General features: G+C 39.9%; 1 protein-coding gene across 4 annotated transcripts in view; it reads right to left on the reverse strand.

Moving 5' to 3' along the window:
* synj1 (synaptojanin 1) overlaps positions 1-13,895 on the reverse strand; it is a 105,481-nt gene that overhangs the window by 31,193 nt on the left and 60,393 nt on the right. For all 4 annotated transcript variants that reach the window (XM_060833725.1, XM_060833723.1, XM_060833724.1 and 1 more), the window contains 6 exons: positions 7,663-7,747; positions 6,426-6,566; positions 5,306-5,498; positions 2,290-2,448; positions 1,092-1,248; positions 250-367 (listed from right to left, as the gene is read on the reverse strand). In XM_060833725.1, the coding sequence (XP_060689708.1) occupies positions 250-367; positions 1,092-1,248; positions 2,290-2,448; positions 5,306-5,498; positions 6,426-6,566; positions 7,663-7,747 (853 nt within the window). The remainder of the gene's footprint in view (positions 1-249; positions 368-1,091; positions 1,249-2,289; positions 2,449-5,305; positions 5,499-6,425; positions 6,567-7,662; positions 7,748-13,895) is intronic.

The following is a 13,895-nucleotide window of genomic DNA, read 5'->3' on the forward strand; positions in this document are numbered from 1 at the left end:
AAAGAATCAGCCATGATCATTTGGAATGCCATCATGAGTGAATTCAATGGACTAAATGGCCAGTTTTTAACTTCTGTTTCAACATGAAGTCATTCAGTGCATTCACATATATAGGTGACCAACCTATGAAACCAACTGATAAACTCAAAAGTAAAGTGTTAGTAATTTTACTTTGAATATTATTTCAGATATTTGGCTTCTATAACCCTAGATTTCACATTGCTTCAATAACAAATATGTTTACTGGACCTATGATCAGATGTTTTCAGTTCTGCTCGTCCATAATATGTGAGTGTTCCAGGACTCCAAGAATTAGTTAGCTTATGTTCATCCTTAATACTGGAATTCAACAAATCCAGGTCTTCAGCTGCAAAAGACAGAAAGTAATGGATACAGCATGAATTTCTTTCCTCAATCACCTGCTGCCACAAAATAAATAAAAATCTAAGGACAGTGGAAGCCAGTGGATAGTTTTGTAAATTTGCATGATAGATGTGCATTGAGAACTTGACATCTAAACTTTATTGTGCAATGTGTTATTTTCACGATGAGTTGGTAGTTCAAGTTGAAGCAAACGTCCCAGCAGTGGTTGTACTCAGAACCTTCTATTCAAAATCCTGTTGCATCTCCGGACTCAAAAATGAAGACAGGTCATGCACAAAATTAGAATATTGGAGCAGCAGCTGACTTCCTGTTTTAGCTGATTAAAAGATAAATCAGGAATGGCAGGTATTTTTGTACTCTGCATACAGTATACATCCTTTAAACACAGCTGGAGTTCTAAGTTACAAAACAACCAGTCACATGCAGGAAGCTGAAAATGTTTAGGGTTAAATGCACATTACAAAACATCTACACTTATAGGAAGCATGGGTCAGCAGACTGGAGTTGCAAGTTATCTGACATTTTGCACCCTGCAAAAATAAAAGAGGGTGATGGGTACAGGTGGATGGGAATCAGGGAGAACAAGAATAGCATGGAGTTATTTGTACAATGCAGCGGTCCAAGACAGCACAAGAAAAATAGGTAAGCGTGAGGTATAAGTAGACAAGTAAAGTAACAATGCACATCAGTAAATTAATTTATCACACCTGATTTGTCAACAGGCCATTTTCTTCTTTTCCAAAGAATTCGATCCGTCCAGGCTGGTGTTCGACATTTCTCACTTGTGTCATAATCATCTGAGAACAGGTCATATTTGTATGTTGGTGCAAAATTTATTCTACCTTCTAAGAATTCTCGGAAAATCTGCAAAAGCAAGCAGAAAATGATTTAACCAATTGATGGAATTATTAGATTGAAAACTGGAACAACTGTTCCTCGCTGGACAGATATGGTCTCATGACCTTACAGATGTGAATTACACTGCAAATTGCACAACTGCGAATTGTGTGCAGGTGGGTTTGGGAAAGATATATTTGGTACTTCTGGTATGAAATACCGAACATTAAATTAACATTTTCTTGTACTGTGCGAAAGTTACATTTTCTAGGAAGTTCAACTGACTTGCTTGTCATTTAAGTATGAAGCAAGAGTACAACGTTCAGTGGATTTTAAGTAAGTGGCAATAAGTAAGTAAAATTGGCCTCCTAACATAACCTTTTGAGATCATCTTGCATGTACAATAGTAAAATATTGCAAATGTTGGAAATCTAAATAAGAGAGAATAGTAGAAAAACTCAGCAGGTTAGACAGCATCTATGGAGAGAAACAAGAGTTAACTTTTCAGGTTGATGTCCTTTTAATCAGAACTGGAAAGATTTCACAGGTCTGGCAGATGTGCTGACATCTCAGGTCAAAGACCTTTCATCAGGAATGGAAAGAAATGCTGCCAGACGTGCTGAATAGTCCAGTTTTGCTGTTATGAACATTCTTCAGCTCCAGATGTCAAGGTAACCATTTCTGTAGCGATTTAAAAAATTTGTTTCATAAGGAATGTGTCATCTTGTAATATTTATCAATTTAGTTTTATACTTTGTGCTCAACAGTTTTGAAACCATTCACAACACAACACTAGCAGGTTGTAAAAAGGGCATAAATGCATTGTCTGAACACGTTCTTCAATTTAGAGAATTCAAATACTACATTAGATCTATTTCTTGGTAATTAAAGTTCAATTATAAGATGGAGTAAGACGTGCTATATTCTCTGCCTCCCTTCTGTCCAATCGTTAAAAAAAATTTATTTGACAAAAATAATGTTATTTAAGAGTCTTCTACAAACGTACTTTTCAATTATAATATTGATAAACATTAAACTTAACACTTTAAAAATAAACTTTTATCTTACATGTCCAGCATTTTTCTGATTAATAAGTTGATCTCCTGAAAGGAGAGAGTCCCAGTTCTGTTGTCTGATCAGCTCTTTTACTTCTTCATTTGGCAGATCAATGCGATAATTAAAATCTCCACACCAAAATATATAGTCATGAGAAAATAGTAACCTCCCCTAGTAAAAGCAGAAACACATAGCTCAGAATTAAATTGTTAAGTTAAAAAGTTATTTTCCGTCAAAATAATCTGTGTTTTTAATAGTTTATAGTTCTCCCACTTTGGCATTGTTGGAAAAACCTGCCCTGGTTTTCTTTAATTATTTAAGCTTTTGCTTTAAGTCCATTTGTTTGTTTCACTGGCTATAATCTTTAACCAATTTTTTGTCTTTACTACAAGGCAGGTTTTGTTAAATCTCCCCATTGGACTCCTGATCTTGAGGTACAATGTAACACACTGATTCGACATAGTCAGCAATCATCACTCCGAGCTATTGAGAGCAGGAATGTACTTTAGATAGATGACCCCCTGTAATTTTCCAGCTTTTAATTTTAATGTGAACAAACTATGAAGGAGATGCCACGTAATTCTGCATCTAACTGACAATTGGGACACTGGTTGGCTTAATAGTTGATACAGCAAACCTCTGTCGACGAATTTGTGTCACAACCTAAAACATTGACTAGAATCTTTGGACTAAGTTCAAAAGCAAAATTTGTGTAAAGAAGGCCTTGTGTGGTTAGGCTCCAAAAGCTCAAAACCTCTAGCAATCAGGCACCTAATTAGTCCACAATAGATTTTCAATTGGAATTAGGACCCAGATCAAGTGAGTCCCACCTGCTAGGGTCAACAGTTTTCATATTCAGCAATTCCACTGAAACCTGTAGCCACTACCGGGAGGACACTAACCATCTCAAGGGCAAAATCTCAGCGAGGTGCTTTGTGAGGAGTGTGTTTATGGGTTTGGGAGAATGCAAGGGAGGCAGATGATGACTGTCACTGACCAATATGCACCCTCCACAAATCAGTGCAGATCAAAAGGTCACCCTCCACAACTGCGGCCAACTTGCACTGGTTTCCAGTCAGATGGGCAAACTCTCGTTCTGCTTTGAGGAGATAATTTAGCTCAGGTGGGAATAGGTCCTTAAGTGACCTCTGACTGCCCACTTTCATCGAGCTTGCACCTTTATGTACAGAATTTAATTCAGACAGAGGGAGGATGGCAGTGGAGCTCTGGGCCACTCCCATTCTATTTAATTAACTTGCCTTCATGTGATTTCACAACTGGAAAACTTTGGCACATGTTTCAGTTTAAAAGATTACATCAACACATTATTGCTGATATATTTAATCAACTTATTCAAGTATGTTATGAGAAACACCTGGGGCTGTTGGGCTTTGAACCTGGTCTTTCTGACCCAGAAGGAGGGACACCATGATTTTGCCACAATAATGTAGTACACATTATAATATTTTTGCAATTAATTTTAAACTTGTTTTATAGGAGTCATTTTGGCTGAAATGTGGCAATGTAATCGAGTAAAATAAAGATCACAAAGTAATGAAATATATCTTCAAAAAATTACATTTGTACAGATTATGTCACCAGATGTTTCAAAGTATTTTACTGTGCTTATTTTTGAAATGCAGTCATGGTTGTAATTTAGCAAACATGGCACTTAATTTGTGCATTGGAAACTCTCAAACAGCAGCATAATGACTGGATAATTTGACTTTATAATATTCACTGAGTAATAAACTTTGGCCAGAATACCAGGGATCAATCTTCTTTTGTTTTTCTTCAAAATAGCGCCTTGTGTTCTTTTACATTCTTCAGAGTAGACCGATGGGGCCAGTTTATGTCTCAACCAAAATACGATACTTATCAACAGTGCAGCAATTGCAGGCTTGATTTCTGTAAAGTGTTAAAATGACACTTGAACCCAGAACACTATGAGTCAGAGAAGAGTGCACTTCCAATAATTTAGAAACAAGATTTGATATAAGCATTTTAATGCACAGTGCATAACTTCATTAGGCAATAAGTGATAAACTTTCCCTCAAAAAAGATAAAGTGAAGCCAATCCCATTCATAGATAAGTTACTTGAATCTCCTCAGTCCAGCTCTCTTGAAAAAGAATGAATGCTGGAATTCCATTAATAGAACATTACACCACAGTACAGGCCCTTCAGCCCTCAATGTTGCGCTAACCTGTGAAACCAATCTATCCTACATTATTCCATTTTCACCCATATGTTTATCCAATGACCATTTAATTGCCCTTAAAACTCGCGAGTCTACTACTGTTGCAGGCAGTGCATTCCATGCCCTTACTACTCTGAGGAAAGAAACTACCACTGACATCTATCTATATCTATCACCGCTCAATTTAAAGCTACGTCCCTTTGTGCTAGTCATCACCATCTGAGAAAAAAGGCTCCCACTGTCCACCCTATCTCACCCTCTGATTATCTTATGTCTCAATCAAGTCACTTCTCAACCTTCTTCTTTTGAAGAAAAATAGCCTCAAGTCCCTCAGTCTTGCCTCATAAGACCTTCCCTTCAAATCAGGCAACATCCTAGTAAATCTCCACTGAACCCTTTCCAAAGCTTCCACATCCTTCCTATAATGTGAAATCTCATTCAACATAAAATAAAATTCTGGTTAAAATTATATTGCTGTTTGAGAGCTTGCTGTTCTCAAATTGTCAACAATGCTGGGAAAGCCAGCAACACCTATATCCCATGAACGAAACAGAAAAAAAATGTTTCCTACAAGAGGTCAAAAGCACTTCAATGGTTAGAGCTTTAAGACATGCTGAGGCTCTGAAAGGAGTTATCATTGCAAGTTTATTTTAAAATTAAATTTATTCCACAAACATGCTACTAATCCATATCTTTATCTTTAAACATAAATACTTGTGCTTTGTGCCAACAAAATAAAAGTTACTTAGGGACTATTAAGGCCTCCTCAATTCTTGTATTTCAACACAAAATGAGAATTAAAATATTCATCCATTGATGTTGATCATACCATTGGAAAACTCAGTTTGCGAGCTATTTCAATGTAATCTTCATTCCTTTCTTTGACTTGCGATTGGCCAGCAGCAAAATGTGCACAAACAAAGCAGAGGCTGGTACTATGGAACACCATACGAACAGCAACTGCCCCTTTGTTACCAGTGGCTCCTCCCATTCCAGTTTTAACAGTGTCAACTGCTACATCTCTGAAATCAAATTCCATATGTGTAATTAGCAAAAGAGAACATTTAACAAAGTGTTTTAATAAGTCAATAATTATCTTTAAAGCAAACTTACTCAACAGCTTGCTGTTAATAGCAAAATATATATCCTTCATTACTATTTTTAGTCAATTTTGTGCTTAAAGGGATAAACATCATTACTAAAGAATAAGATGTTTTTCAAATGAAAATTAAGTTAATAAACAGGGATTACCTCAAGGGACAGAAGTTTACTAGAGGATAAAGTTCCATTTGTTTTCTCAGCCTCAATCATGGATCACTGCTCATGTACAATTTTCCATTTAGCACAGCAACCTCACTAAATAACTATCGCTTTCAAGCCAAATTATAGAACTAGATTATGACTCCCATTAAGATATGAGCTGAATTTGAAAACAAGTTCACAGATAAAAAACATCTCAATTAATGTCTAGCCAACTGAATTGCCATTCTTTTGTAGAACAAATTTACTTTTAATTAAAACTAGAGAGGAAAAGTAGGTACCACATAGTATTTGGACAAAACCCAAACTCCGATGCCAATTAAAAATAGCAACTATTGAAAATACCCAGAGTTAGAAGGTTCAAAGAGCAGCATTAAAGTGATAGATATGTACCAGTTGTTTTGCCAAATGTAAATAGCAGTTCAACTCAATGATTTTTTTTTTAAAAACAAGATTATAAAACTTAATTGCCCACAGGGCAGTATCTCTCTAGCTTATGTACAATTGAATCACTGTCATCCTGAAAGGATGGTTGAATGCCTCAGAGTGAAACGTTTTGATTCAAACAATACATTTGCACAAGTTACTGAATTGTTAAAATAATATTGCAATGTTGTTTTTTTTCTCTTGTAGTGGAAATACAGCTAAAAACAAATTTTGACTTATCAAATATTACAAAACAGACTAACCTGATGTATGGTGCGTGCTGTGGTCGGATAAAAACGAACAAGCAGACACCCACGAGCTGCTCAGAAGCTAAAAGAACATACTTGCAATCCCTGGAGATACTCTTCTGTATCTCAGCTGCCCACAGCTTCTGATTAGTAGTGCTATCAAACAGTTATACATAATAAGAATCAGAGTATACTAGTACATGTATAATGCTTATATCTGTTAGATTGGGGAACAAATTACAGTTGCTGCAAAATGCGAGATCTCATTTTGCTCCAGTCTAAGAAATGGAATGTTTTAGACATTACTAGGTAATATCTGATGAGCCACATTGAAAAGCAAGAACATTAGAGAAATGTTTGAAAATAGGAGTAAAGATAAAACCTATGATAAATGATATTTAACAGAGTTCCAATTTCAATTACATGCAAATCTGATGAAGGCCATGGATCTGAAACAAAAATTTAGATTTTCCAATCTACATGCAAGCCTGACTAACCTAGTGTTTTCAGCCTTGTTTCAGATCTCTAGCATTTGCAGTATCTGCTTTTGCAAATAATTATTCACCATGGACTGTGGCCCTAACGCTCTATTTAAAACTCAATATATGATATTGGCCTTATGTACACATGGCTTAATTGATCGAAGGGTGGATTGGCTGCCCGACAACTTCACCTTCCTGTGTATAAATGTAGGGGAGGCATGGTCAAGTGGGGAGGCAGTAGATGTGGTGCCCACTTTGCTTGCCTTCAAACCCACTGGCAGGGAATTTAAGCTCCAGCTAAGTGTTTCACACTAGCAAAGTAAATTCAATGCAGAATAACAACATATTTCAATTTTTTTTTAAGATTGCAGAATTTATTTCCTTGATCAATAAGATTAGACCTGAACACCTCCTTAGATTTAAATTGACATATTTGAAGTGAAATAAACCAGCAGTTATGCAAAAGAATCAATATTGGAATATAATAAAGACTTCAGCTCAGATTATTGCGTTATGATGAGGGTCAAAAAGGAAACCCATATGTTAATACTATTGTTAACACCATTAAATGTAAATTAACACAATAAATCATTCTTCTCCCATGAAGTACACTTCATATTTAAAGAAACCCAAATTTCAAAGTACAATCACTTGGCTTATGTTTGCAACCACAATATACAAAATTGATCCTAAATGGTAATGCATAGATTGTCATTCACTTTATTTCTTCATTAGAATTACCAATAATAGAAACATACATTACTACGTACCTTGCACTTACAATATTTCCTGCATTGAGCTCAACCATTTCCTCAAATCCAATAGCAAAAATGTCCACAGATTTGCCACTCTTGTCTGGAATAAGAAATAAGACAGAAAATTGGTTAATACTCAGGAAAGAGGGAAGTGGCACATACAAATAATCCAGGCTAGTGAAAACCTCCACGGGTTTGGTAATTGACACTTGGCAGATAGGTTTTATAAAACAGCAGCTATAAATCAAGACATAAGCTTAGGAAACCATTAGTTTATGTAGTTTCAATTTCAGATGAAGACAGCAGACAATTAAGTTGTTGAGGAAGTTAAGGAAGTACCTATTTTAAAGATTGCACATAGTAAATCATCATAAATCCAGAGTAGAAAACTTAGGTTCTGGGTGAATGGATTAAAGTTTCACGAGAAAAAAATTGTGACCTTGCTGTCCAGTTTTAGTTATGAAAAGAGGTTGAATACATTGGGACTGCTTTTCTTGGAGCAGAGGAGACTGAGATATATAAAATTATGAGGGGCATAAGTAGTGGATACAGAGAGTAACCTTTCACCTTGGTGGAGGGATTAATGACTGGGAACACAAATTTAAGGTAAGGGTCAGGAGGTTTAGAGGGAAATTTCTTTCCCCAACTCAAAGGGTGGCAGGATCTGGAACTCACTGCCTTAATGGCGATAAAGGCAGAAGCCCTCCTAACATTTAAAGAGTATTTAAATGTATATTTGAGATGCCAAGGTAAACAAGGCTATTGGCTGAGTGCTGGGAAATTTAATCAGAATAATTTGGAGCTTATTTTTGATCGGTGCAGACTCTATGTTGCAGATCTCTATGACTATGACTCTAATCTAGGAAACTCAAAAGGCAACAAAAGTTAAATAAACAAGGTATCAGAACACGAAAAGAGCGCCAAAAATGTTCAAAGCAAAAAAAAATGTGAAAAAGACTTTTGGAAAAACAAAAATAAAAGGGGCTCGCATTAGGAGACAAATAAAAATACACAATGAGGATACGAAACCAAACTAGAGGAAAGAACAAACTGCATGACTTGGTCTCAGAAACCAAAATAGTACAGCATAGAGGAGGATACTGCAGTAATTTAGCTACAGAGAGCTTTCAACAAATAAAATGTCTCAATATATAACATAGGTATTGGAAAAAAATATGCTAAATCTAGAGATTTGATTAGGAAAGGTGAACAATGGCCTTGGGAAAGAGGCAGGTTTTAAGGAGCCTTAGAAGAGGTGGAGAAATTCAAGGGGAGTTCCAAAATGGGGACCTGGTAGCTAACAGCACAGCCACCATAGAACATAGAAAAAAAATACAGCGCAGTACAGGCCCTTCGGCCCTCGATGTTGCGCTGACCAAAGCCTACCTAACCTACACTAGCCCAATAACCTCCATATGCTTATCCAATGCCCGCTTAAATGACCATAAAGAGGGAGAGTCCACCACTGCTACTGGCAGGGCATTCCATGAACTCACAACCCGCTGAGTAAAGAATCTACCCTAACATCTGTCCTATACCTACCACCCCTTAATTTAAAGCTGTGTGCCCTAGTACCAGCTGACTCCATTAGCGGAAAAAGGTTCTCACTGTCAACCCTATCTAAACCCCTAATCATCTTGTACACCTCTATCAAATCTCCCCTAAACCTTCTTTTCTCCAATGAGAACAGCGCCAAGTGCCTCAGCCTTTCCTCATACGATCTTCCTACCATGCCAGGCAACATCCTGGTAAACCTCCTCTGCACTCATTCCAATGCCTCCACGTCCTTCCTATAGTATGGCGACCAAAACTGCACACAATACTCCAGATGAGGCCGCACCAGAGTCTTATACAACTGCAACATGACCTCAGGACTCCGGAACTCAATTCCTCTACCAATAAAGCCCAGTACGCTATATGCCTTCTTCACAGCACTATTTATCTGGGTGGCAACTTTCAGAGATCTGTGTACATGGACACCAAGATCCCCCTGCTCATCCACACTACCAAGTAGCCTACCATTAGCCCAGTAATCCATCTTCTTGTTACTCCTACCAAAGTGAATGACTTCACACTTAGCTACATTGAACTCCATTTGCCACCTTTCTGCCCAGCTCTGCAACTTATCTATATCCCACTGTAACCTGCCACATCCTTCTTCGCTGTCCACAACTCCACCGACTTTTGTGTCATCCGCAAACTTGCTCACCCAGCTTTCAAGCCCCTCCTCTAGGTCACTTATAAAAATGACCAACAGCAATGGTCCCAAAACAGATCCTTGTGAAACACCGCTAGTAACTGCACTCCAAGATGAACCTATACCATCAACTACTACCCTCTGTCTCCTTCCAGCCAGCCGATTCCTAATCCAAACCTCTAATGCACCCTCAATGCCATACCTCCGTAGTTTTTGCATTAGCCTACCGTGGGGTACCTTATTGAACGCCTTACTAAAATCCATATACACCACATCTACTGCTTTACCTTCGTCCACTTCCTTGGTCACCTTCTCAAAGAACTCAATAAGGTTTGTGAGGCACAACCTGCCCTTCACAAAACCATGCCTACTATCCTTGATCACATTATTCCTATCCCGATGTTCATAAATCCTATCCCTTACAATTCTCTCTAAGACTTTGCCCACAACAGAAGTGAGACTCACTGGCCTATAGTTACTCGGGCTATCCCTACTCCCCTTCTTGAACAAGGGGACCACATTCGCTATCCTCCAGTCTTCTGTCACTATTCCCGTAGACAATGACGACATAAAAATCAAGGCCAATGGCTCCGCTATCTCCTCCCTAGCTTCCCAGAGGATCCTAGGATAAATGCCATCAGGCCCAGGGGACTTATCTATTTTCATCCTTTCCAGTATTCCCCAGATCTCTTCCCTACATACCTCAAGGTCATCCATTCTAATCACTTGTGATTCAATATTCACATCAGCAACAGTGTCCTGTTCCTGAGTGAATACTGACGAAAAGTATTGATTTAGTGTCTCTCCAATCTCCTCCGCCTCCACGCACAACTTCCCACTACTATCCTTGACTGGACCGATACCTACCCTAGTCATCCTTTTATTCCTGACATACCTATAGAAAGCCTTGGGGTTTTCCCTAATCCTACCAACTAAGGACTTTTCATGTCCCCTTCTCGCTGCTCTTAGCTCTCTCTTTAGATCCTTCCTGGCTACCTTATAACTCTCAATCGCCCCAACTGAACCTTCACGCCTCATCTTTACATAGGCTGCCCTCTTCCCTTTCACAAGGGATTCCAATTCCTTATTAAACCCACGGCTCCCTCGCAAGACCCTTTACTCCCTGCCTGACTGGTAAATACTTATCAAGGACACCCAATAGCTGTTCCTTGAACAATCTCCACATATCATTTGTGTTCTTCCCTTGAAGCCTATTTTTCCAATCCACGTATCCTAAGTCATGCCTCACTGCATCATAATTTCCATGCCCCCAGCTATAACTCTTGCCCTGCAGTGCACACATCCCTCTCCATCACTAGAGTAAAAGTCACCGAGTTGTGGTCACTGTCCCCGAAGTGCTCACCTACCTCCAAGTCTAACACCTGGCCTGGTTCATTACCTAGAACCAAATCCAGTATAGCCTCACCTCTTGTTGGCCTGTCTACATATTGTGTCAGGAAACCCTCCTGCACACATTGGACAAACACCGACCCATCTAATGAACTCGAGCTATAGCTTTCCCAGTCAATATCTGGGAAGTTAAAGTCCCCCATAACAACCACCCTGTTACTTTCACTCTTCTCCTGAATCATCCTCGCAATACTTTCCTCTACTTCTCTCGGACTATTAGGAGGCCTGTAGAAAACTCCTAACAGGGTGACCTCACCTTTCTTATTTCTAACCTCAGCCCAAACTATCTCAGATGGCAAGTCTTCCTCCATCGTCCTTTCCACCGCTGTAATACTATCCTTGACAAGCAATGCCACACCTCCCCCTCTTTTACCCCCATCTCTGACCCTGCTAAAACATTTAAACCCTGGAACCTGCAACAGCCATTCCTGTCCCTGTTCTACCCACGTCTCTGTAATGGCCACAACATCGAAGTCCCAGGTACAACCCACGCTGCAAGTTCACCTACCTTATTTCTTATACTTCTGGCATTGAAGTATACACACTTCAAGCCACCTTCCTGTTTACAGGCACCCTCCTTCGAGATCGATGCCTTGTTCCTAATCTCCCTACACTCAAGGTCCTGAACCCTAAAGCAACAGTCCAGGTTCCCATGCCCCTGCAGACTTAGTTTAAACCCTCCCAAAGAGCACTAGCAAACCTCCCTCCAAGGATACTGGTGCCCCTCAGGTTCAGGTGTAGACCATCCTGTTTATAGAGGTCCCACCTTCCCCAGAAAGAACCCCAGTTGTCCAGAAACCGGAATCCCTCCCTCCTGCACCATCCCTGTAGCCACGCATTTAACTGTTCTCTCTCCCTATTCCTCGACTCTCTATCACGTGGCACGGGTAACAAACCAGAGACAACAACTCTGTTCGTTCTAGCTCTGAGCTTCCAACCTAGCTCCCTGAAAGTCTGCCTAACATCCTCACCCCTCTTCCTACCTCTGTCGTTGGTGCTAACGTGGACCACGACCTGGGGCTGCTCCACCTCCCCCTTAAGGACCCGGAAAACACGATCAGATACATCACGTACCCTTGCACCTGGGAGGCAACATACCAATCGTGAGTCTCTGTCGCCCCCGCAAAACCGCCTACCTGTGCCCCTCACTATTGAGTCCCCAAGAACTATCGCTCTACCTTTCTCCACTCTTCCCTTCTGAGCAACAGGGACAGGCTCCGTGCCAAAGGCCTGAACCTCGTTGCTTACCCCTGGTAAGTCATCCCCCCCACAAGTATCCAAAACGGTATACTTGTTCTTGAGGGGAATGACCGCAGGGGGTCCCTGCACTGGCTGCTTCCTCCCACTCCCCCTCACTGTCACCCATCTCTCTGTAACTTTCGGAGTAACTACTTCCCTAAAGCTCTGATCTATGACCACCTCTGCCTCCCGAATGATCCGCAGTTCATCCAACTCCAGCTCCAGTTCCCTAACACGGTCTTGGAGGAGCTGGAGATGGGTGCACTTCTTGCAAGTGTAATCAGCAGGGACGCTAATGGCTTCCCTCACCTCATACATGTTGCAAGAGGAACATTGCACTGCCTTCGCTGCCATCCCTCTAAAAGGTAAACTTTTAAAAAAACTAGATCTAAAGAATCAAACAAGCAAAATGCAGCACTTACCTGCTTACCACAACGGGTCTTATTATTAGGTTAGAGGAGGAGGGCGGGTGGGAGGCTCTACCCCTGTAGTGCCTCGGGTTCCTCGCCTGCGCGCTTTTATAAGAAAAAAAACCTTCCCAGGTAACCTAGTGCGACACCAGCTTCCGGGTCCGCTAGGCGCTTAAAAACAACTTTAAATTTTAGCCGTTAAAAAACAAAAACTGGACTATACCCGCGACTTAAAAAAAACACCACCAGACAGCCGTTACCTGCTCCGCCGAGAGAGTGAGCAGGATCTGGGAATGACTGCAAAATAGGCTGAGTCAACAAGAGAGTTTGGGCTTCGGGGCCTGGTGCTAGAGGAGGCTAAAGAGATGAGGAGGCATAGGGTTATAGAGAGATTTAAAAATGAACGTCCCTTGAGATGTGGACAATGCTGGCAAAGGTGCATTTGTTTGCTTATCCCTATTGCTCCAAAAAGGATGAGGGGATGATCACGATACTATGGCGAGTAAAAAAAAAACACTAATGGGCTTCTCAATACTTTTGCCATAATAGCAACAATACATGACATGAACATTAGACAATTTATCATGCTTTGCACAGATGAAGCTAATAAAATAAATACTGGCTCAAATTTTGTAGTCAGCTGCAAAGGAACTGTACTTGCTGGTGACTTTGAAAGTATGGAAGATAGATCTAGGGTCAGTGGCAGAAGAATGAAAGTAGCACACTTACAATGAATAATTAGAATCCTGAAAGCAATTGTCTGAGGAAGTAGGTGAGGCATATTAAATTATGGTTTTTAAAAGGGAACTGGATAAAAGCTGAAGAGAAAAAAAATCCTGTAGGGCTACAGGGAAAAGGCATGCAAGTGAGAGCAGGTAAATAACTCAGAGATCCTGCATGGATTTGAAGAGCCAAATTACCTTCTTGTGTTGTAACATACATCATTTTTCATTATACAGGATAGAAGTTGCATTTCAGAAATAGGATTTAAG

Source organism: Hemiscyllium ocellatum, chromosome 12 (genome assembly GCF_020745735.1).
Source record: "Hemiscyllium ocellatum isolate sHemOce1 chromosome 12, sHemOce1.pat.X.cur, whole genome shotgun sequence".
Lineage (NCBI taxonomy): Eukaryota > Metazoa > Chordata > Chondrichthyes > Orectolobiformes > Hemiscylliidae > Hemiscyllium > Hemiscyllium ocellatum.